At 52.9% G+C, this 19,100-nt stretch overlaps 1 protein-coding gene across 1 annotated transcript; it reads left to right on the top strand.

Annotated features, from left to right (window-relative positions):
* Positions 1–1,497: 1,497 nt before the first annotated feature.
* On the top strand, positions 1,498–19,068 carry Epha1 (EPH receptor A1; the record flags this gene model as incomplete). Its single annotated transcript, XM_045160275.1, has 18 exons — positions 1,498–1,567; positions 2,598–2,665; positions 7,213–7,494; positions 9,414–9,816; positions 10,668–10,823; positions 11,456–11,800; positions 11,917–12,044; positions 12,269–12,419; positions 13,108–13,204; positions 13,408–13,466; positions 14,166–14,291; positions 15,328–15,513; positions 15,639–15,700; positions 15,804–16,010; positions 16,198–16,347; positions 16,872–17,065; positions 18,574–18,729; positions 18,816–19,068. Coding segments are annotated over 18 exons (2,919 nt in total), but the record flags the coding sequence as incomplete, so codon positions are not given.
* Between the last annotated feature and the right edge of the window lie 32 nt (positions 19,069–19,100).

Genomic DNA, 19,100 nt, shown 5'->3' with positions numbered 1-19,100 from the left:
GCGCGGATCTAGGGTGTGCAGCAAAGTTGGGGAGGAGGAATAGGCAGGAGCTCAATTCAGGGAGGTAGAATCGCCTAGCAATACTTTCACAAGAGACCCTCATAATAGAAAAAAATCGATGACATCAAAATAAAAGAGAGACTAACGGGGCTGGAGAGATACGCTTGCCTATGAAGCCTAACGACCCCGGTTTGAGTCTCAATTCTCCAGGACCCACGTTAGCCAGATGCACAAGGGGGCGCACGCATCTGGAGTTCGTTTGCAGAGGCTGGAAGCCCTGGCGCGCCCATTCTCTCTCTTCCTCTATCTGTCTTTCTCTCTGTGTCTGTCGCTCTCAAATAAATAAATAAAAATTAAAAAAAAAAAAAAGACAGACTAACGGAGAGAGGGAGGGGATATGATGGAGAGCAGAGTTGTGAACGGGGACGGGGGGGAGGGGAGGGAAATATCATGGTTGTTTATTGTCTGTAAGTATAGCAGTTGTCAAAAAAATTAAATTAAATTAAACTTGGCCTGGCGTGAAGGCGCATGTCTTTAATCCCAGCACTTGGGAGGCAGAGGTAGGAGGATCACTGTGAGTTCGAGGCCACCCTGAGACTACAGAGTGAATTCCAGGTCAGCCTGAGCTAGAATGAGACCCTACCTCGAAAAATACAAGCAAATATATATATATATATATATATATATATATATATATATATATATATATATATATACATACATACATACATACACATATTTGTTTATTTATATATTTAGAACTTAAAACAAAACAAAATAAAAAGGCTGGAGAAATGGCTTAGTGGTAAAGGCCTATGCCTGCAAAACCTAAGGACCCAAGTTCTATCCTCCAGGTCCTACATAAGCCAGATGCTCATAGTGGGGCATGCGTCTGGAGTTTCTTTGCAGGGGCTAGGATCTCTCTCTCTCTCCCTCTCCCTCCCTCCCTCTCTCTCTCTCTCTCCCTCTCTCCCTCTCTCCCTCCCTCCCTCTCTCTCCCTCTCTCTCTCTCTCTCTCTCTCTCTCTTCCTCTCACTGACTGTAATAAATAAATAAAAATAACATTTATTTTTAAAGAGCCTGATCAAACCCGGGTTGTGTGGAGCCTCAGCCCTGGGAACGTTTAACCAATTCCTGGTCCCACCCGCCAGGCGGCGCCCGCAGTCTCGCTCCTGTTCCGCACGCACGCCTGCGAGGTTTGAGAAGTTTATTACCTACCTGTCTAACAAGTTTCCACGCCGCCCCGCTGGCCCTTTAAGAAGGTGAACCAGGTGAGGCCGAGGCCCCGCCCCCCGGCGCTGGCCCCGCCCCCCGCCCCCGCCCGGCCGGCCAGGCTCCCCCCCCCCCCCCGCGCGCGCCACCCCGGCCCCCCCCAGTCCCTCGGCGACCTGGTCCAGCCGTCGGGGCCCAGGTCCCAGGTCCCGGGCGGCGGGCGCCATGGAGCGGCGCTGGGCCCCGGGCAGGCTCGGGCTGCCTCCGCCGCCGCCGCCGCCGCTGCTGCCGCTGCTGCCGCTGCTGCTGCTGCTGCTGCGCGGCCCGCTGCCCCCGGGGGCGCGCGCCGAGGAAGGTACCGGGTCTCCCCCGCCGCGCCGCCCGGCCCGCCTGCGTGCAGGAGCCGGCATTCCAGGGCAGGCCCTCGGCCGCGCTCCGGTGCCCCCTGCTCGCTCCGCCTAGCCGGGCGATCGATTGGCCTGGCCGGGCTTTTTTGCTCTTTAACCTCAAGCTCCTGCACTCTGGGCCAGTCACCCCCCAACTCCTACTGGAGTGCAGTTATTTGCCTGGGTGTTTCTGGGGGGGGGGTTGCGCGGGGGGTGCAGAGAGAGTTGCTGGTCCCCAGCCAGGGAGCTGTATCCAATCCCACCCCCACCCCCCCCACCACCACCACCACCACGCACGCACGCACACACACACACACACTCCTGCATTTTGGGACCCTCCGTTTGCCCGGCCCAGAGCTAGGAGCCCTCCGAAATGCCAGCTTACCTACCCAGGACAGCGAGGAAAGTTGCCAAGGGTGGGGAGCGGGTTGGAACCTGGGCCACACTGGGCTTGCTAGGTTTATAATAGGTGGCCCAACGCGAGCTCACCGAAAGCCTTGCACACCCTCTGTGACCCACTTCCCAAAAGCGGAGCTGCGCCTAAGCACCCCAGTTCCTAGCCGACCCCCACCCAATCATAGGCCAGACCAGGCCTTGGACAGTGGGAGTCAGGCAGGGGTGTCCTCCAGGGTGTCCCCTCGGGTCTGACGAGAGAGGCCCAGCTTCCCCTGCCATCTACCTGTGACCGGTCAGCAGCAGATACCCCCCTTTCCCAGCGGGAGTGGGGACTGGGGGTCTTGGCTGGTATAGTTTCCCCAGGCTGTTCTCAAGCTTACAGTCCAGGCCCCGGCACCCTAACCCTTCACGCTCTGCAGGAATATGGTGTGACCCCTGCAGTTTTCCCGCTCCTCATACTCGGGCTCCTTTGCTCCCCTAAGCCTCGGGATATCACACTATTAGGAAGAAGATGTTGTAGCCTGGGGCTGGCCCCCCCCCCAGAAGGCGGGCTGTGGGTTGTGGGGCCAGAGGTGACAGCCCCCTTTGACTTCCCGCCTTCAGTCACTCTGGTGGACACCAGCGAGGCACAAGGAGAGCTGGGCTGGCTGCTCGATCCCCCGGAAGATGGGGTAAGTGTCTGAAGGAAGGAACTGGGAAAGTTCAAGGCCGAAGGCCAGTGAGAAATGGGGTGGAGAGGTGGGTGGAGGAGCCGAAAAGAGCAGGAAAAACTGGAAGTGTCTCCTCCTGGGGAGGCGGTGGGGGGGGGGGGGAGAGGCTGAGTCAGAGTCTACTGAATGGGACTGGGGGGGGGTGTCCCACTGTGAGCTGCTCGGGTGAATACCTGTGATGAGCGGCGGGGAGTGGGGGGAGACGCTCACATTCCCCAGGGAGATCCTGCCCACCCCGCGTTGAGGAAGGCTGAAGGGTGGGCCAGAGCCTGGAAAGCATCTTCAGGAACTCCATCCACCCCACACAGAGCACAGATAGATTTCAGGGAGTCAGGGAGCTCCACAAAAATACAAATGATGTATGGACATTTTTTTTTTTTTCTGGAAGAAAAAAAAATAAGAGAGTCAAAGCTTTCATCAGATTCTTCAAAGGGCCTTAGACTGCCTCAAAGCTAAAAGCTGCTCCTCTTAAAGGCCCCCTTGCCCTTGGCATGTTCATGTCCCACGCTGGCCAGGTGCGCACCACGCATGCCAGCCCTCTCAGAGCATTTACAGCCTCCTGCACGTTCCTTCCCTCCCCTAGTACCCCCCAGAACCGGTGAACAGAGGTGGGTGTGGGTGTGTCCCAGGAAACACAGTCGGAACCCAGCCGAGCTGGCCACCTGGGTGCTGGAGGCAATTCTTGGCTTTCCCTTCCAGTACCGAGGCTGTGTCTGGGATCAAGGTTACTGCTTGCCTCCCCTCTTTTTCCGAGGGTCAGGGCCCCACTGTGTTCTCTCCTGCGCTGTGCCTTATAATTAGAGTTAATAAACTAAGCCATCAAGTATCCTCCAGGAGGGGCTGTTTGGAAAATCCTGGATTAAGCCAGCCCTAATAGGCAGCTCATCTCATAAACCAGCTAATCATTCCACGAGGACCGTCCATCTGCTGGCTCCCACGGGCCCTTTCTTGTGCCCGGCCAGTCCCACCCAAATAACTCTTCTGCTCTGATTGGACCCCGGTGGGAGCAAGTCCCCTTTCTCGGCCTTGTGCCAGGAGGACAGTAAGACATCCAGCAGCTGTGCATTCCCTTGTCCACCCCTTGTCCTTCCCACTTCCTAAAACAGACTTGCACCACGCCACTCAGGAGAACCCCCAGAAGGCGCCCATGTCGCCGCCAGCAGCTCCTGAGTGTTAACTGAAAGGATCCTTCAACTGCTCCTGGCCTGCTGGCTCTTCCCCATCTGTCACCCCTGGAGCCAACTGGGAGAGAGTCCGTTCCAGCTGGGAACATCTGCTTCCTGGGGTTCCAGCTGCGGCCTTGACAACCTGGCTACCCAGCTAAACATAACCGCCCACCACCGCCCTGTCCACCTGCCCTGGCCCCAGCCCTGCCCTGGGCAGCTTCCTCACAGCAGGCTCTCCGTGCCTTTGCATTCCGGCTTCATTGCCATTCAGACACCCTTTGCCTTGTCTTTGAACTCTGACATCACCCAGAAATAGATACTTCACAACCGCTTGTATTTCTGTCCCACCTCACCACTAATGCTTAATTAATGATGGCTATTTCTTCCTTCTTTCCTTTTGCCTTATCCCAGAGCTGAGCATAGCCATGGGGAGAATGTGCCCTGGGGTGAAATAAAAACCTAGGAAATATAGACTTTTTTTTAATGGCCCTGGTATCTTCTTTACCAAATGATGGGGTAGAATCTAAAAATATTAGTGAAGCAATTTATAAACTTTGGAGGTTTCTTTCTTAAGTATACCAGGCAGGGAGAATATTTGAGAATGGCAGTAGCTTTGTGGAGGAATGATATCTGTCTTACAACATCTGCAGTAACTAAAACCTGGGTGTTGGCGAGAGTCCTTGCGCCTATGGAATGGAATACAAAGTCCAGAAACAAACCTCCAGATATCATACTGTAATGTGAACGCCACTGGAGTTGCAAATCAACGTGGAAAGTATTATAGGGGTCAGAAAATCTGCGCTGTGTCTCTGTATGTGCGCCCATGAAAGTGACAAGAGGTGATAAATGAACAGGTCTGTTAATTCTGGGGTATTCACAGAGGAGACTTCAGGAAGGGATGGACAGTCGAGGCTTTTCATCCAGGGCTTTGGGAAGGAGTTGGGGGAGGGGAGGTGTTGACAAGCTTGAGTGAAGCTGCCCTGCTGTGCCTAGGGAAAGAAGTCTGTGGGACACCGACTTCTCTCCGGTCAGCTCTCTTCCTGGTAGCAACACCTTACTGATGCAGATTTCCTTCAGAGATGGAAATTTCTTTCACCCCAGGACAGCTTGTCGGGGCTGCTCCAGTGTCTGAACGTTTTCCAAATAACCATCCCTAACTAGGCCAAAAGTATACTTTGGGGTGGTAAACCCTGAGCCCCAAGAGTGTTAACTAGTCACCATGCTGACAACTAGGTGTCCGTAATTTTTAAGAAAGGAAAGTAAAAATACTGCTGCACACTTAACATACAAAATTGAATTCTAGGGAGATTAAAATATAAACTTAAAAACCAAACCTATAAAAATTTTAAGACAAACAATAAATGAACGTGACAGTCTTGGCATGGGTGAGTTTTCCAGCCAAAATACATAACCCAAAACTCGTGATGTTATGGTGTAAAATATTAAATATGAATCTACTTGAAAGATACCATTATCATGCCATTTCAAGAAGTGGCATGGCAAAGACTATTTGAAAGTTACATATCAAGCAGTCAATGTCTATAAATGTTTGAAAAACTCATCTGAGTGAATAATGATAGATAATAAGATATAAACATGATCTGTAAAAATATAAATTACCAATGACCGAGAGAAATACATAGCCTTCCCTTAAAGTAATTTCAGGAAAAATGGTGAGAAGATGTTTTGAACACAGGACTGGCAAAATCACAAGAATATTAATCTCCAATGCTGATGAGCTGTCTGGAAATGAGCCCTCATGCAATGTTGAGGGAAGTGAAAACTGAGAGAACCTTCTGGAAGACAGTTTAGTCATACCTTATAAAAGTTTGTAGCATAGTAGTGCTACATAAATCTTATATTCACTTGTATGTTTTTCTAAAATTAAAAAAAGTTATAAGCTGCCTAATTGCCAAACAATAGGCGAGTGATTAAATTATTATGATTCGTCCAAGCAATAGGGCACTATGTAATTGCTACAGGAGAGAGCTCCACACATGCTCGTGCAGACATTGCTGCAGAACATTATTTGTTAAAACAAAGTAGGTTACAGAATAAGCCTTGTATGAACTTACTTGTATTAAAAACAAAACACAGAAACATTTAGACATTTCTCTGGAGGTGTTGAGAGTAGTCTGGAAGGCCTTCTTCCAGACTCTGAGGAACAGCTGCCTGTCAGAATGGGGGAGGAAGAAGGGAGAACTGACCTTTGAAAGTCTACCCCTTCACCTGTGATAATAAGTACACGTGGCCATGCAGATTGAGAATATAAACTCTGGGCCTAAAGTACCCCTCTTTACACCCCAACTCTGCTTCTGGTAAGTTAAACAGGTTCCCTCAGGTCACTCCATTCCACAAGTCACTCCACAGTGGCTCTGCCTCAGCTTTCTTGTGGGAAATGTGTAGAATAGAGGCTGGCATGTTGTAAGTGCTAGATTAATGCCAACCATTATGATTACTAGCTTTAAAAATTCTTTCAATATAGAAAGAAAATTAAGGGGGTCAGACTAGATCATGCCTGAGAGTCCAGCCAACCCTTAATTGAGGTTTTGAAAGCAGCTGTAGTAGGAAGGAATATAGGAAAGGGTGAGATCCTTCATTCAGACAGTTCTGTTCTTATTCTCACTCTTCTAAAGCCTGGATGTTTTAATGTTAAAAAAAAAAAAAATATTAAGCCAAGTCAGGCATGGTAGCTCACACCTTTAGTGGATTTGCTGTGAGTTCAAGGCCACCCTGAGACTACATAGTGAGTTACAGATCACCCTGGGCTAGAGTGAGACCCTACCTTGAAAAGAGACAAAAAAAAAAAAAAAAGAAAGAAAGAAAGAAAGAAAAGAAAAAGAAAAAGAAAAAGTCTGGGCTGAAGAGGTGGCTTAGCAGTCCAGGTGCTTCCCTGAAAGCCTAAGGACCCACATAAGCCAGATGTACAAGGTGGCCCATGCATCTGGAATTGGTTTGCAGTGGCTAGAGGCCCTTTTCCCATTCTCTCTCTCTCTCTCTCTCTTTCTCTCCCTCTCTCTCTTGTCATGTCTGCTTTTCTCTCAAATAGATAAATATTAAATATATATGTAAATAAGTCTCCTCTGGACAGGCAGGCAGGTTTTGAATGGGCTTTGCCTTTAGGGGTACCTACAAGTGTGCTGGTAAAAATAAACTAGGACATTAAGGATATCTACCCCATATCAAAGAAAAGCCCCAGCCTTAAACACTTAATCCGCTCTCCTGGGTGAGGGGTCAGGTTAGACTTGACGGATCCCAGGGACATGAGGGATGTGCCCCCCGTCCCCCCCCCCACGTCCTCTTCACTGGTTCTGGTCCCTGACTCTGATTCTCTTCCCACAGTGGAGTGAGGTGCAACAGATCCTGAACGGAGCACCCTTGTACATGTACCAGGACTGCCCACTGCAGGAAGGTGGGGACACTGACCACTGGCTTCGCTCCAACTGGATCTACAGAGGGGAGGAAGCTTCGCGGGTCCACGTGGAGCTGCAGTTCACCGTGCGCGACTGCAAGAGTTTCCCAGGAGGAGCCTGGCCTCTGGGCTGCAAGGAGACCTTCAACCTCCTGTACATGGAAAGTGACCAGGATGTGGGCATTCAGCTCCGACGGCCCTTGTTCCAGAAGGTGCCACTGCCCTTCCATGCTCCCTCAGTGTTCACAGTGATCCCTGCCTGCCTCTTCCCCGTAACCCAGCTCAGCCAAGAAAAGCCAGAGTGGGGTGGGGCTGGAGAGATGGCTTAATGGTTAAGGCACTTGCCTGTGAAGTCTAAGGACCCAAGTTCAGTTCCCCAGTACCCATGGAAGCCAGATGCACATGGTGGCACATGCATCTGGGGTGTGTTTGCAGTGGCTGGAGGCCTTAGTATACCTTCTCTCTCTCTCTCTCTCTCTGTCTCTCTCTCTCTTTCGCTCTGTCTTTGTGTCTCTCTGAAATAAAGTATATATATTACAGAGGGAAGAGAGTGTACATGTAAAATAAGGAAAAGAATGTTGGACTGGGCACCAGGAGGGCTGGATTAAGTACCTTTGGCTGTGCCCTGACTTTGTCATTACACCTCTCCAGGCTTTGTGTGCCTTGTCATATAGGGCCAGCCTTTTCACCTTACAGGCTGATACTTGCGGTCACTGAAAGAGCAGGATGCCACAGTGTTAAAAGTAAGCATAGTGTGGAGGTTTTCAGACTGGTTTTTTTTTTCCCCCATCTGGCATGACACACCCTGTGAGTGCAGCTGGAATTCCATAGCGCGGTTCCTCGCTGCCAATCTCCAGTGCCGTCCTTCTCTGTCCTAGCATGGAAACACATTGGGATGCATAACAGTACGGAACACGTCATGATAGGATGTGCTCTCGTTTCCTTCCAAAGAGCAAAGGTTGTAAAGTTTGTTATTGGTAATAAATTAGTTATGACTCATTCCATAACTGATCACCTTGTTGGCATCAGGCTTGGGAACACTCCCAGGAGTGGAAGTTCCGTGGGTTTTATAGTGTCTCGCTTTCTGCAGGAGTCTCAGCCCAGGCCTCATTGTAGCTGTGTGGTGTCAGACAAGATCTGTGATTCCTCTTAGCCTTGGCTTCCTCATCTGCCAAGTAAGATGGCAAGACATCCATGCCATCAGATGATAACTGTAGGATTACTGCATGGACTAAATGTATACAAAAGTGCTTAGGTTGGCACCTCATATAAAATAAACTTAGATCATGGCTATGTAAATTAAGTATTCCTGACCCAAACGGTTTCAGATTTCAAACTTTCATGGACCTATTTCTTTTTTTAATTTGCAAGCAGAGAGATAATAGAGAGGAGACAGAGAGAGAGAGAGAATGGGTGCACCAGGGCCTCCAGCAGCTATGATCTCCAGAGGCACACACCACTGTGCAGCTAGCTTTATGTGGGTACTGGGGAATGGAACCTGGGTTATAAGGCTGCAGGCAGGTGCCTTATCTCTGCAGCCCTCGTGAACGTTATTTATCTTGGGAACACAGCCCAAGTTTAAACATGAAAGACATTTAGGTTTCAAATATACCCTTTATACATAGCTTAAAGATAGTTGATACAATGATTAGTGTACCTGTAATTTTGTCACCCATACATGAGGTCATGTATGCAATTTTCTTTTTTTAATTAATTAATTAATTTATTTATTTATTTATTTGAGAGCGACTGACACAGAGAGAAAGACAGATAGAGGGAGAGAGAGAGAATGGGCTCGCCAGGGCTTCCAGCCTCTGCAAACGAACTCCAGACGCGTGCGCCCCCTTGTGCATCTGTCTAACGTGGGACCTGGGGAACCGAGCCTCGAACCGGGGTCCTTAGGCTTCACAGGCAAGCGCTTAACCGCTAAGCCATCTCTCCAGCCCCATGTATGCAATTTTCTATTTGTGGCATGACCCGGGCACTCTCAAGTTTAGGAGTGTCTCAGGTTTGGGGGTTTTGGCTAGGGATTCTCACCCTGTGCGGCAAACAATTGTTTCTGTGACCTGGAAAGGAGTTTATCATTACATCTTCTTCTCTCTCTCCTGCCTCCCTCCGCCCTGGCCCCCAGGTAACCACAGTGGCCGCCGACCAGAGCTTCACCATCAGAGACCTGGCATCCGGCGCCGTGAAGCTGAACGTGGAGCGCTGCTCCTTGGGGCACCTGACCCGTCGGGGCCTCTACCTTGCCTTCCACAACCCGGGAGCCTGTGTGGCCCTGGTGTCCGTGCGAGTGTTCTACCAGCGCTGTCCCGAGGCTGTGAATGGCTTGGCCCGGTTTCCCGAGACTCTTCCTGGGCCTGCCGGGCTGGTGGAAGTGCCTGGGACCTGCCTGCCCAATGCACAGATGAGCCCCGGGGCCTCAGGTGTACCCAGGATGCACTGCAGCGCGGATGGCGAGTGGCTGGTGCCCGTGGGCCGGTGCCACTGCCAGCCTGGCTATGAGGAAGGTGGCGGTGACGTGGGATGCACTGGTAAGGAAGGAGGTGGGGGAAACTGAGGGATGAATGCCGGGGCTCAGCAAGCTTTCTCTTTCAGCACGGTCCAGCACCCCCGGCCCATGCAATGGGATGGACCACAGCTAGGGTGCCTCTTCCCACCTCCATTAACCTAGAAAACCCCTAACAGATGCTCCAAGAGACCGGTTTGAGAGGACAGGGACCAGTTTGACGTCACAGTCTCAAGGGGAAGCTTCCTGATGACGTGGTGCCACACTGGCTGGACATTACTTCTGCCGCAGCACTTAGGAAACAGCCGCAGCAGAGTGAGCTGGCTGTCGCTCGCCAAAGCCCACTCCAGCCACACACCTCCTCCAGCGAGGCTCCCCCCGTTCACACTGTGTCTGGGGACCAAGCGTTCGTGGGACTTCAGCGTGTGGGGGACATCTGACCCAAGCCACCACACAGGGTGATTCTAAATCTAAATTCTAAATCACCACAGAAGCTGGATAGTCCATTTCAGTGATTTTTTTTTTTTTTTCAACCTGAGTGGTAAAGGTGCAAGGGTGTTCCCATATAAGAGATTGGAATAAACTGAATGTGTGGTTGATTCTTGCTGTAAAAACAACAACAGGTCTGAAGAGATAGCTTAGCAGTTATGGCACTTGCCTGTGAAGCCTAAGGACCCAGGTTCAATGCTCCAGAGCCCGCGTAAGCCAGATGCACAAGGTGGTACAGGCATCTGGAGTACGTTTGCAGCGGCTGGAGGCCCTGGTGTGGCCATTTTCTCTCTGCTTGTTTCGCTCTCACATTCTCTTTCTGAAATTAATTCATTAATTTAAATTGAAAACAAAAAAAAAAAAACCAGTTCTGCATTCTCTCGCCAGCCTGCCCTAGTGGTACCTACCGGACTGACATGGACACACCCCATTGTCTGAAGTGCCCCCAACACAGCACAGCTGAGTCTGAGGGAGCCAGTATCTGTCCTTGCGAGAGTGGCCACTACCGAGCCCCTGGGGAGGGTCCCCAGGCCGCGTGCACACGTGAGTCCCCACGTCAGGGTCTGGCCAGTTGGCAGCAAGTGCTGAACCTCTGCTGACGCCCAGTCTGGTCAGGATTTTCTGGAGACCACCCGGCGTGTCAGGCACCGAGTTTGCAGCCGTGCCGCTGAGCTCTGCTCTTTTGGGGGGAATGCTGAGGAGGTGTCAGTACACGACTCCGTCTGTGAGTCCCATCTCTCATGAGACGCACCGCTTACTTTCCTTTTCGCTGTGACAAACCACCTGATGAGAGGCAGCTCACAGCTCTGAGGGACACAGGCCATCTTGGCAGCTGGAGCTGGAGGGAGATGGTCACGCTGCTGCATCCACAGGAAAGCAGCAAAGCCACCGCCAGTGCTCAGCTCACTTCCTCGGTGTTTCGTGGTCTGAGACCTCCTCAGCCTATTGAATTGCGCCACCTATAGACAGGGTCTCCCCCCACCTCAGTTAACCTAATCTAGAAACTCCCTCCCATGCTCAGAGGTCATTCTAGATCCTGTCCAGTTGGATCAAGATTAACCATTCACAGAGGCTTTGGAAGACTTCAGAAATTGGGGTGACGGGAAGAGGTGGGGTTCAGTAGCTTGGGTGATGGAAAAGCTGACACATACTGATGGCCTTTTCTTCCCCCACAGGTCCCCCATCTGCGCCCCGAAACCTGAGCTTCTCTGCGTCAGGGACTCAGCTGTCCCTGCGTTGGGAGCCCCCCTCAGATACAGGGGGACGCCACGATGTCAGATACAGCGTGGAATGTTTGCAGTGTCAGGGCACAGCGCAGGATGGGGGCCCCTGCCAGCCCTGTGGGAAGGGTGTCCACTTCTCCCCAGGGGCCAGGGGACTCACCGCCCAGACTGTCCGAGTGGAAGGCCTCGAGCCTTATGCCAACTACACCTTTACCGTCAAATCCCAAAACAGGGTGTCGGCGCTGGACAGCTCCGGCTCCACCAGCGCCTCTCTCCGGGTCAACATGGGGCATGCAGGTGAGGAGTTAGGGAGGGAGGGCCCAGGGCCGCGGGGATGAGCGGTGGGAAGGAAGCAGTGGAAATGCTGCTTGAATTACTCCTTCTTCCCTTCCCCGCCCACCCTAAATGCACAGAGTCGCTCTCAGGCCTGTCACTGAGGCTGGTAAAGAAAGAACCGAGGCAGCTGGAGTTGTCCTGGGCAGGGTCCCGGCCCCGCATTCCTGGCGGCAACCTGAGCTACGAGCTGCAGGTGCTGAACCAGGTGAGAAGGCTACCAGACCTGCCCGGGTGCACCCCATTTTCCTAGCCTGTGGCGGGGTGTGGGGACACGCCCAGAACGAACTGGCTTTCTCAGGGTAAAGATCTGCAAAGACCCTTGCTCATACCGTGGTAATGCCAGCACTGCCCAGGAGCTCCCATGTCTGCCCATCATCTCCGTCGAGATCTGGCTCTGCACAGCCTCGTTAGCTCGAGTCCCGCCCGCAGGATGAAGAATGGCACCAGCTGGTTGTGGAACCCAGGGTCTTGCTGACCAAACTGCAGCCAGATACCACATACATCGTCAGAGTGCGGACACTGACTCCACTGGGCCCTGGCCCTTTCTCACCTGACCATGAGTTCCGAACGAGCCCACCAGGTAGGTCACCTGAGGCCGCACGCTCCCATGGAGGTACTTTAGCCCCTCTTCCAGTCAGTGACCCTTGCTCTGTGCTTAGATGCACACACACATATGCTCAGTCATCACCCTGTTTTAGGGGACAAACATGGATCAGGTGTCCACTGAGAGAACTGACCCTGGGCATATTCAGGGCCCTTCTTTGTTATTTTATTTTGTTTTGTATTTACTTATTAGAGACAGAGAGAGGGAGAGAAAGAGAATGGACAAACCAGGGACTCCAACCACTGCAAATGAACTCCAGATGCATGCACCCCTTTGAGCATCTGGCTTATGTGGGACCTGGAGAATCGAACCTGGGTCCTTAGGCTTTGCAGGCAAGTGCCTTAACTGCTAAGCCATATCTGTCTAGTCCAGGGCCCTACTTTTTTGTATTTTATTTATTTATTTGAGAGAGAGAGAAGTAGGCAAGTAGACAAAATGGACATGCCTGGGCCTCTAGCCACACTGCTAATGAAATCCAGACACATGCACCCTCTTGTGTATCTGGCTTGCATGGGTCCTGGGGAATCAAACCAGGGTCCTTAGGCTTCACAGGCAAGCGCCTTAACTGCTAAGCCATTTCCCTAGCTGAAGGGCCCTACTTTTAAAACCTCCACCCGTCCCCCATGGGATACTAGCTCCCAGACTTCCTCACCCCTTTGCCCAGTTTCCAGGAGCCTGACCGGTGGGGAGATCGTGGCCATCATCTTTGGGTTACTGCTTGGTATAGCTCTGCTGCTCGGGATTCACATCTTTCGTTCAAGGTGCTCACTCTGTTCCCCTTCCCACCCACCCCTCCTGGGTCCCTTGGCCTGGTGAGAAGCCCCGTCTGTAGCCCTGATGACCTTCCCGTCCCCTAACACCCAAAGTGTGGGTGGTTCCCATACTCATCCTACACACCTATCATGTGGGTTTGAGGGAAAATTCCTCCAAAGTTCTCTGAGTCCCTAAAGAAGTTTCCCCACAGGAGAGGCCAGCGGCGGAGACAGCAGAGGCAGCGTGAACGTGTCACTGATGTGGATCGAGGTGAGCCAGGAGCACCTGTGCGTGCTCTTGAGTGTGTGTGTGTGTGTGTGTGTGTGTGTGTGTGTGTTAGGTTAACTTGGAGTGTGGGTGGGGTTTATCATCCCCAGGGCTCTCATGTTTTGCCACCTAATTAATTTTGATTAATTAACTCTGCCCCGCTAACTGTCAGCTGCTCTGAGGCAATCATCTGCTAGTCCTTGGTGCCAGTGCGCGGCCACCCTCAGCTCTGGGCAGCCTTCCCCATCCTGGTGGCCAGGTCCGTGGGCTGGAGCCAGGCAGGAGGGGAGTGAGGCCCTTGAGGCATGTGGCTTCCTGCTTGTCACCTCGTTAGGTAGCTTTGCCAGATGGGAGCCTGCTGTCCTGTCTGAGTGGCTGGAATGGGAGGGGAGGCTTTGTCGGTGAGTGAACGAGGTGTGACTGACTTGAACCAGCATGGGGACAGAAGCTGGGTCACTGAGCTGTGGGAGGATTAGGTAAATCGGGACAGGGAATGTGCTCCAGGGATGGGTTCTGGCCACTGGGTGGACAGAGCTCAGGGGTGTAAAGAGAAAGAAGCAAGCCGGGATAGGGAGGCTCCCTGGTAAGAGGAGACGTGCTCCTGGCTTGAGCCGAAGCCAGAAGAGCATGGAGAATGGGCTGGTCCTTTCTCCTTACCTCCCATGTGCTCTGAGCCCTGAGGCTGATCCCCATCTTTCTCAGAGGACAAGCTGTGGCTGAAACCCTACGTGGACCTCCAGGCCTACGAGGACCCTGCGCAGGGAGCCCTGGACTTCGCCCAGGAGCTGGACCCGTCCTGGCTGGTGGTGGATACTGTCATAGGGGAAGGTGAGCCCCGCTGGGAGTCCTGGCTAGTCTCTCACGTGTCGCAACACAGTTCTGCCACCAGCAGGCCCCTTCCTTCCAGTCTGAGTTCCCGGGTGAGCCCATACCTGCTCTGCCCGGTGTCCTCTTTGAACGTCTGTGTTCATAGCAAAACCCCTATCAGGTGCCCCCAGAAAAGCCTCTACCTCCCACACACTTGGCTCTGCGGTTGTGGGGTTTCTGATAAAGAATGATAAACGCATCGTCTCTGCCCACAGAGGTATCGCCTTGCTCGGGGCAGGCTGCTCTCAGACAGGACAGATTCATCAACCTCTAGGCCTTCATTCCACCCCATCAGGAACCCAGTGTCCTTGGGCTGCCCTGGTCCCCTGGGTCACCAGGGGAAACGGATCTGAATGGAGAACAAAGCTTGGCAGTGTCCTTGCCACTTGCGCAGCCAAGCTGGTCAAGCGTGGCCAGGGGGCTCACTCGTGGAAGACAGGCAGGGGTCAGCTCCTGTTGCTCGGGCACTAGCCCTGGACCGGCCCGCCCTTCACAAGAACGGAGGAGCAGCCGTCCCCCTGCACAGGGATGATCCCCTCCACTTTGGTTTGCTAAAACGTTTGACAGACAGAACGTGTGTGCGTGTGTTTGTGCACCAGAGCTGCTGCGTGCCAATGAAAACAAACTCCAGGCCCATGTGTCACTTTGTGCATCTGGATTTCTGTGAGTTCTAGGGAATCAAACCCTGACCAGCAGGCTTTGCAAGCGAATGCCTTTAGCTTTAGCCACTGAGCCGTATCTCCGGCCCCCCTCAGTCCCTTCATGTTTAGTGAGCACACTTACAGTAAGCCAAGCACTGTGAGAACGGTGGAAGAAAATAGTGATTGGTTCCAGACTCTCCCTTTCCCAGAGTGGATAGTCCAGGCCCTGGCCCAGGAAGCTCAGGCACACAGCGCTGTGGTTCTCCAGAGGTGCTGAAGGACCGGAGGCCATCGCTTTCTAGTCAGGGTAGCCTGACAGCGTTATCTAGCCACAGCCTTGTTTTCCTCCCACCTAGGAGAGTTTGGGGAGGTGTATCGGGGAACCGTCAGGCTCCCCAGCCAAGACTGTAAGATTGTGGCCATTAAGACCTTGAAAGACACATCCCCAGATGGCCAGTGGTGGAATTTCCTTCGAGAGGCAACTATCATGGGCCAGTTCAGCCACCCACACATTCTCCATCTGGAAGGCGTCATCACAAAGAGTATGGACGGCGGCTTCCCGGGGCTGGGGTGGGGGTAGGAGGGAGTGCCAGCACCAGAAGGGGGCAGTGGGCTGCCAACGGCATGAAGCCTGGTACCGGCTGTGATGCAGTGTGCTCTGTCTCAGGAAGACCCATCATGATCATCACAGAGTTTATGGAGAATGGAGCTCTGGATGCCTTCCTGAAGGTGAGGCAGGCAGAGGGCCAGCCGGAAAGGGGTCGTACCAAGGGACATCGTGCCTTGTGGGGCAGAAGGGACCCTGCCCATCTCCTGACTCACCCTGTTGCAGGAGCGGGAGGACCAGCTGGGCCCTGGACAGCTAGTGGCCATGCTGCAAGGCATAGCATCTGGCATGAACTACCTCAGTAGCCACAATTACGTACATCGGGACCTGGCTGCCAGAAACATCTTGGTGAATCAGAACCTGTGCTGCAAGGTGTCTGACTTCGGCCTAACCCGCCTCCTGGATGACTTTGATGGAACCTACGAAACCCAGGTTAAAGCCCCCCACCCCCCCCCAAACACACACCATGTATACCTTCACTGCCCCATTCACAGTTACCCGGGCACACACCCACAAGGGCTAGCGCTTGTGTGGGCACAACCTCTCCTGTCCCCTTCACGCATGGTTCCTTCACCCCTACCCATGCCCTGAAGCACACTTCTGTGCTGTGCCCTCTCAGGGAGGAAAGATCCCCATCCGTTGGACAGCCCCAGAAGCCATCGCCCATCGGATCTTCACAACAGCCAGTGACGTGTGGAGCTTTGGGATTGTGATGTGGGAGGTGCTGAGCTTTGGGGACAAGCCCTATGGGGAGATGAGCAATCAGGAGGTGAGCCTAGATTACTTCTTCCCATCTCCTCCCAAATCCTCCTCCATCACCACCACCTTCCGTCCATGGTCTTTTCCTGAAAATGCCTTATTTTTTAATGACTTTTTTTTTTTGCACTCCTATTTTCTATGGTCTCTTTACTTTTTTTTTTTTTAATTATTTATTTATTTATTTGAGAGCGACAGACACAGAGAGAAAGACAGATAGAGGGAGAGAGAGAGAATGGGCGCGCCAGGGCTTCCAGCCTCTGCAAATGAACTCCAGACGCGTGCGCCCACTTGTGCATCTGGCTAACGTGGGACCTGGGGAACCGAGCCTCGAACCGGGGTCCTTGGGCTTCACAGGCAAGCGCTTAACCGCTAAGCCATCTCTCCAGCCCCTCTTTACTTTTTGTTCAGTACAACTTCTACCTGTGTCAGGTCTGCTTAAAGGTGACATTGTAATAGTCTTGCACGAACTTTTCTCCTGGGCTTCCAAGTTACTTTCCTCAAACTTAGGACAGCCTTCTGGGTTCCTCCCTGCAGGTAATGAAGAGCATTGAGGACGGATATCGGCTGCCCCCTCCTGTGGACTGCCCTGCCCCTCTGTATGAGCTCATGAAGAACTGCTGGGCATACGACCGTGCCCGTCGGCCTCATTTCCTCCAGCTGCAGGCACATCTCGAACAGTTGCTTACAGACCCCCACTCCTTAAGGACCATTGCCAACTTTGACCCCAGGTACCTATGTTTGGAAAAGAATAGGAACTCAAAGGGCAGAGCTGAAAAAGCAGAAATGGACATTCCATGATCTTCAACCGAGGCTGGGCCCTGAGAAGCTCTGGAGAGTCCTCCACACCTGCTGAGAGCGTCCAGGCTGACTTGAGTAAGGTCCCATCCACTACGGCTAGCCGTGGTTGGGTGGAAGGCAGGAAGCCAGCCAAGTACACTAAACATGGCAGTTTTTACAGGTGTAGAGAGGTCAGTTCTAGATTACCTGTATTTCATCCAGGACCCTTCTCAGAGTGCCTTCCTGCCCCACTACGTTGCATCATTACCAGAGGCAAATCTCTGGGGTGTTTTTGTGACCATCTGGAACTTGAGATACAAGTTGCTCCTACAAGTATTCTTGCATACGTAGAAGAGGCCTGTACATTGGGCCTGTGGATGCCCTTCTTACCAGCACAAGCTCTGTGCTGGACACTGGCGATGCAGCAGGGCCCAGAGCTTGCACAGCTAGGTGAGGGTGAGGCAGGAGGGGCTCTGGGTTGGCCTCTGACCACACAGAACTGTGACAGGAGCCCAGGCTGACAGATTGCAGACAATGACCAACATCTAACTTGGGGAGGGGGGGGGGCAACAGCTCTGAAACTATGAGGCCACACAAGGGGCTGGTGAGTATCAAGAGCCAGAACTGCTGAGAAAATGGGACCATGACAGGACACTGCCACTGGCCATTTCCCCAAGCTTCCTATAGAAAAGTCAGTATCAAAATTGTATCTGACCAAAAACGTAGCCAAAACGGAAGTGGAGGGAGGAGGTTAAGTGGGTGGGGAGCTGGGCAGGCAGGGCTGGACTTTTTAAATGCTTTTATCGGGTAAGGCAGTCAGTCTGGTACACTGGCCTCCGTATCAAACCACCATATATAACCTTGTTTCTGCGAGAAACGGCGCTCCCGGTTCCAACTTCTAAAACTATCTTGCGGAGCACAACTCCCTCGGACGGACGCTGGAGACTGTGTGCGCTAATCTTTCTGGAATGTTGGATATTTTTCCCGGGCAGATTTTCTTTGCTAATGGTTTTTGGCTCTGGCTGCCTTTAGTACAGGAACACTCATTGTGCTGTGGGAGCCTGAGCGCAAGAACAACGGCGTGGGTCAGTCGTGGAAGAGCAGGGCTGCCCCCCGGGACTCGGGTGGCCAGCGTCGGGGCCTGTTCGGCTTTCAGCTTCCTCTCGGCCCAGACGCATTGGCATCTGAGGTGCCAGAGGCCCACTTCCACTGGGGATTCCCTGACAGCCACCTTCACCAGGTCTGCCCATGTAGCAACATGTCAGTCCACTGCTGCCTGCTGACTCGAGCAGAGCACACCAGGAAACAGGCCAGGAAGTTGGTTCAGACAATGGCCAGCTAATCCGCAGGGCCCGGATAAGCCCTGCACAGGCACCCCCGTCGATGCTGGCTACAGTGTGGTGGCCCAGGCCAGCCAGCTTCTGCACTCCTGGGGGACAAACAGCCTCATACTCCACAGGGTGACCCTCCGCCTACCCAGCCTGAGTGGCTCCGACGGGATCCCGTACCGCAGCGTCTCCGAGTGGCTGGAGTCCATCCGCATGAAGCGCTACATCCTGCACTTCCGCTCGGCCGGGCTGGACACCATGGAGTGTGTGCTGGAGCTGACGGCCGAGTGAGGACTGGGGCCGGGCAGCCTGGGCGTGGGAGGGCGGCAGGGGCCCGAGTTTCCAGACTCAGAGCTCCATCCCTCTTCCACAGGGACCTGACACAGATGGGAATCACCCTGCCAGGGCATCAGAAGCGCATCCTCTGCAGTATTCAAGGATTTAAGGACTGAGTGACCACTACTGAAGCAGCTCAGCCCTCCGCCAACCTCAGGGAGCAAGGACAGGGCTGGTCACTCCCTGCGCCTTTCCTCTGTCTAGCAGACAAGAGGCTCTTGGTGCTGCTCCTGCCCGTTTGTTCAGGACTTTGCTTCTGGACCCGGGAGCTTTATTTTTAAAGAGGATGTTGGGGGGGGGGACACGTAAGTGAAAGGGGTCA

Source organism: Jaculus jaculus, chromosome 10 (assembly GCF_020740685.1).
Source record: "Jaculus jaculus isolate mJacJac1 chromosome 10, mJacJac1.mat.Y.cur, whole genome shotgun sequence".
In the NCBI taxonomy this organism is placed as follows: Eukaryota; Metazoa; Chordata; class Mammalia; order Rodentia; family Dipodidae; genus Jaculus; species Jaculus jaculus.
This window is presented reverse-complemented; position numbering and strand designations above follow the sequence as displayed.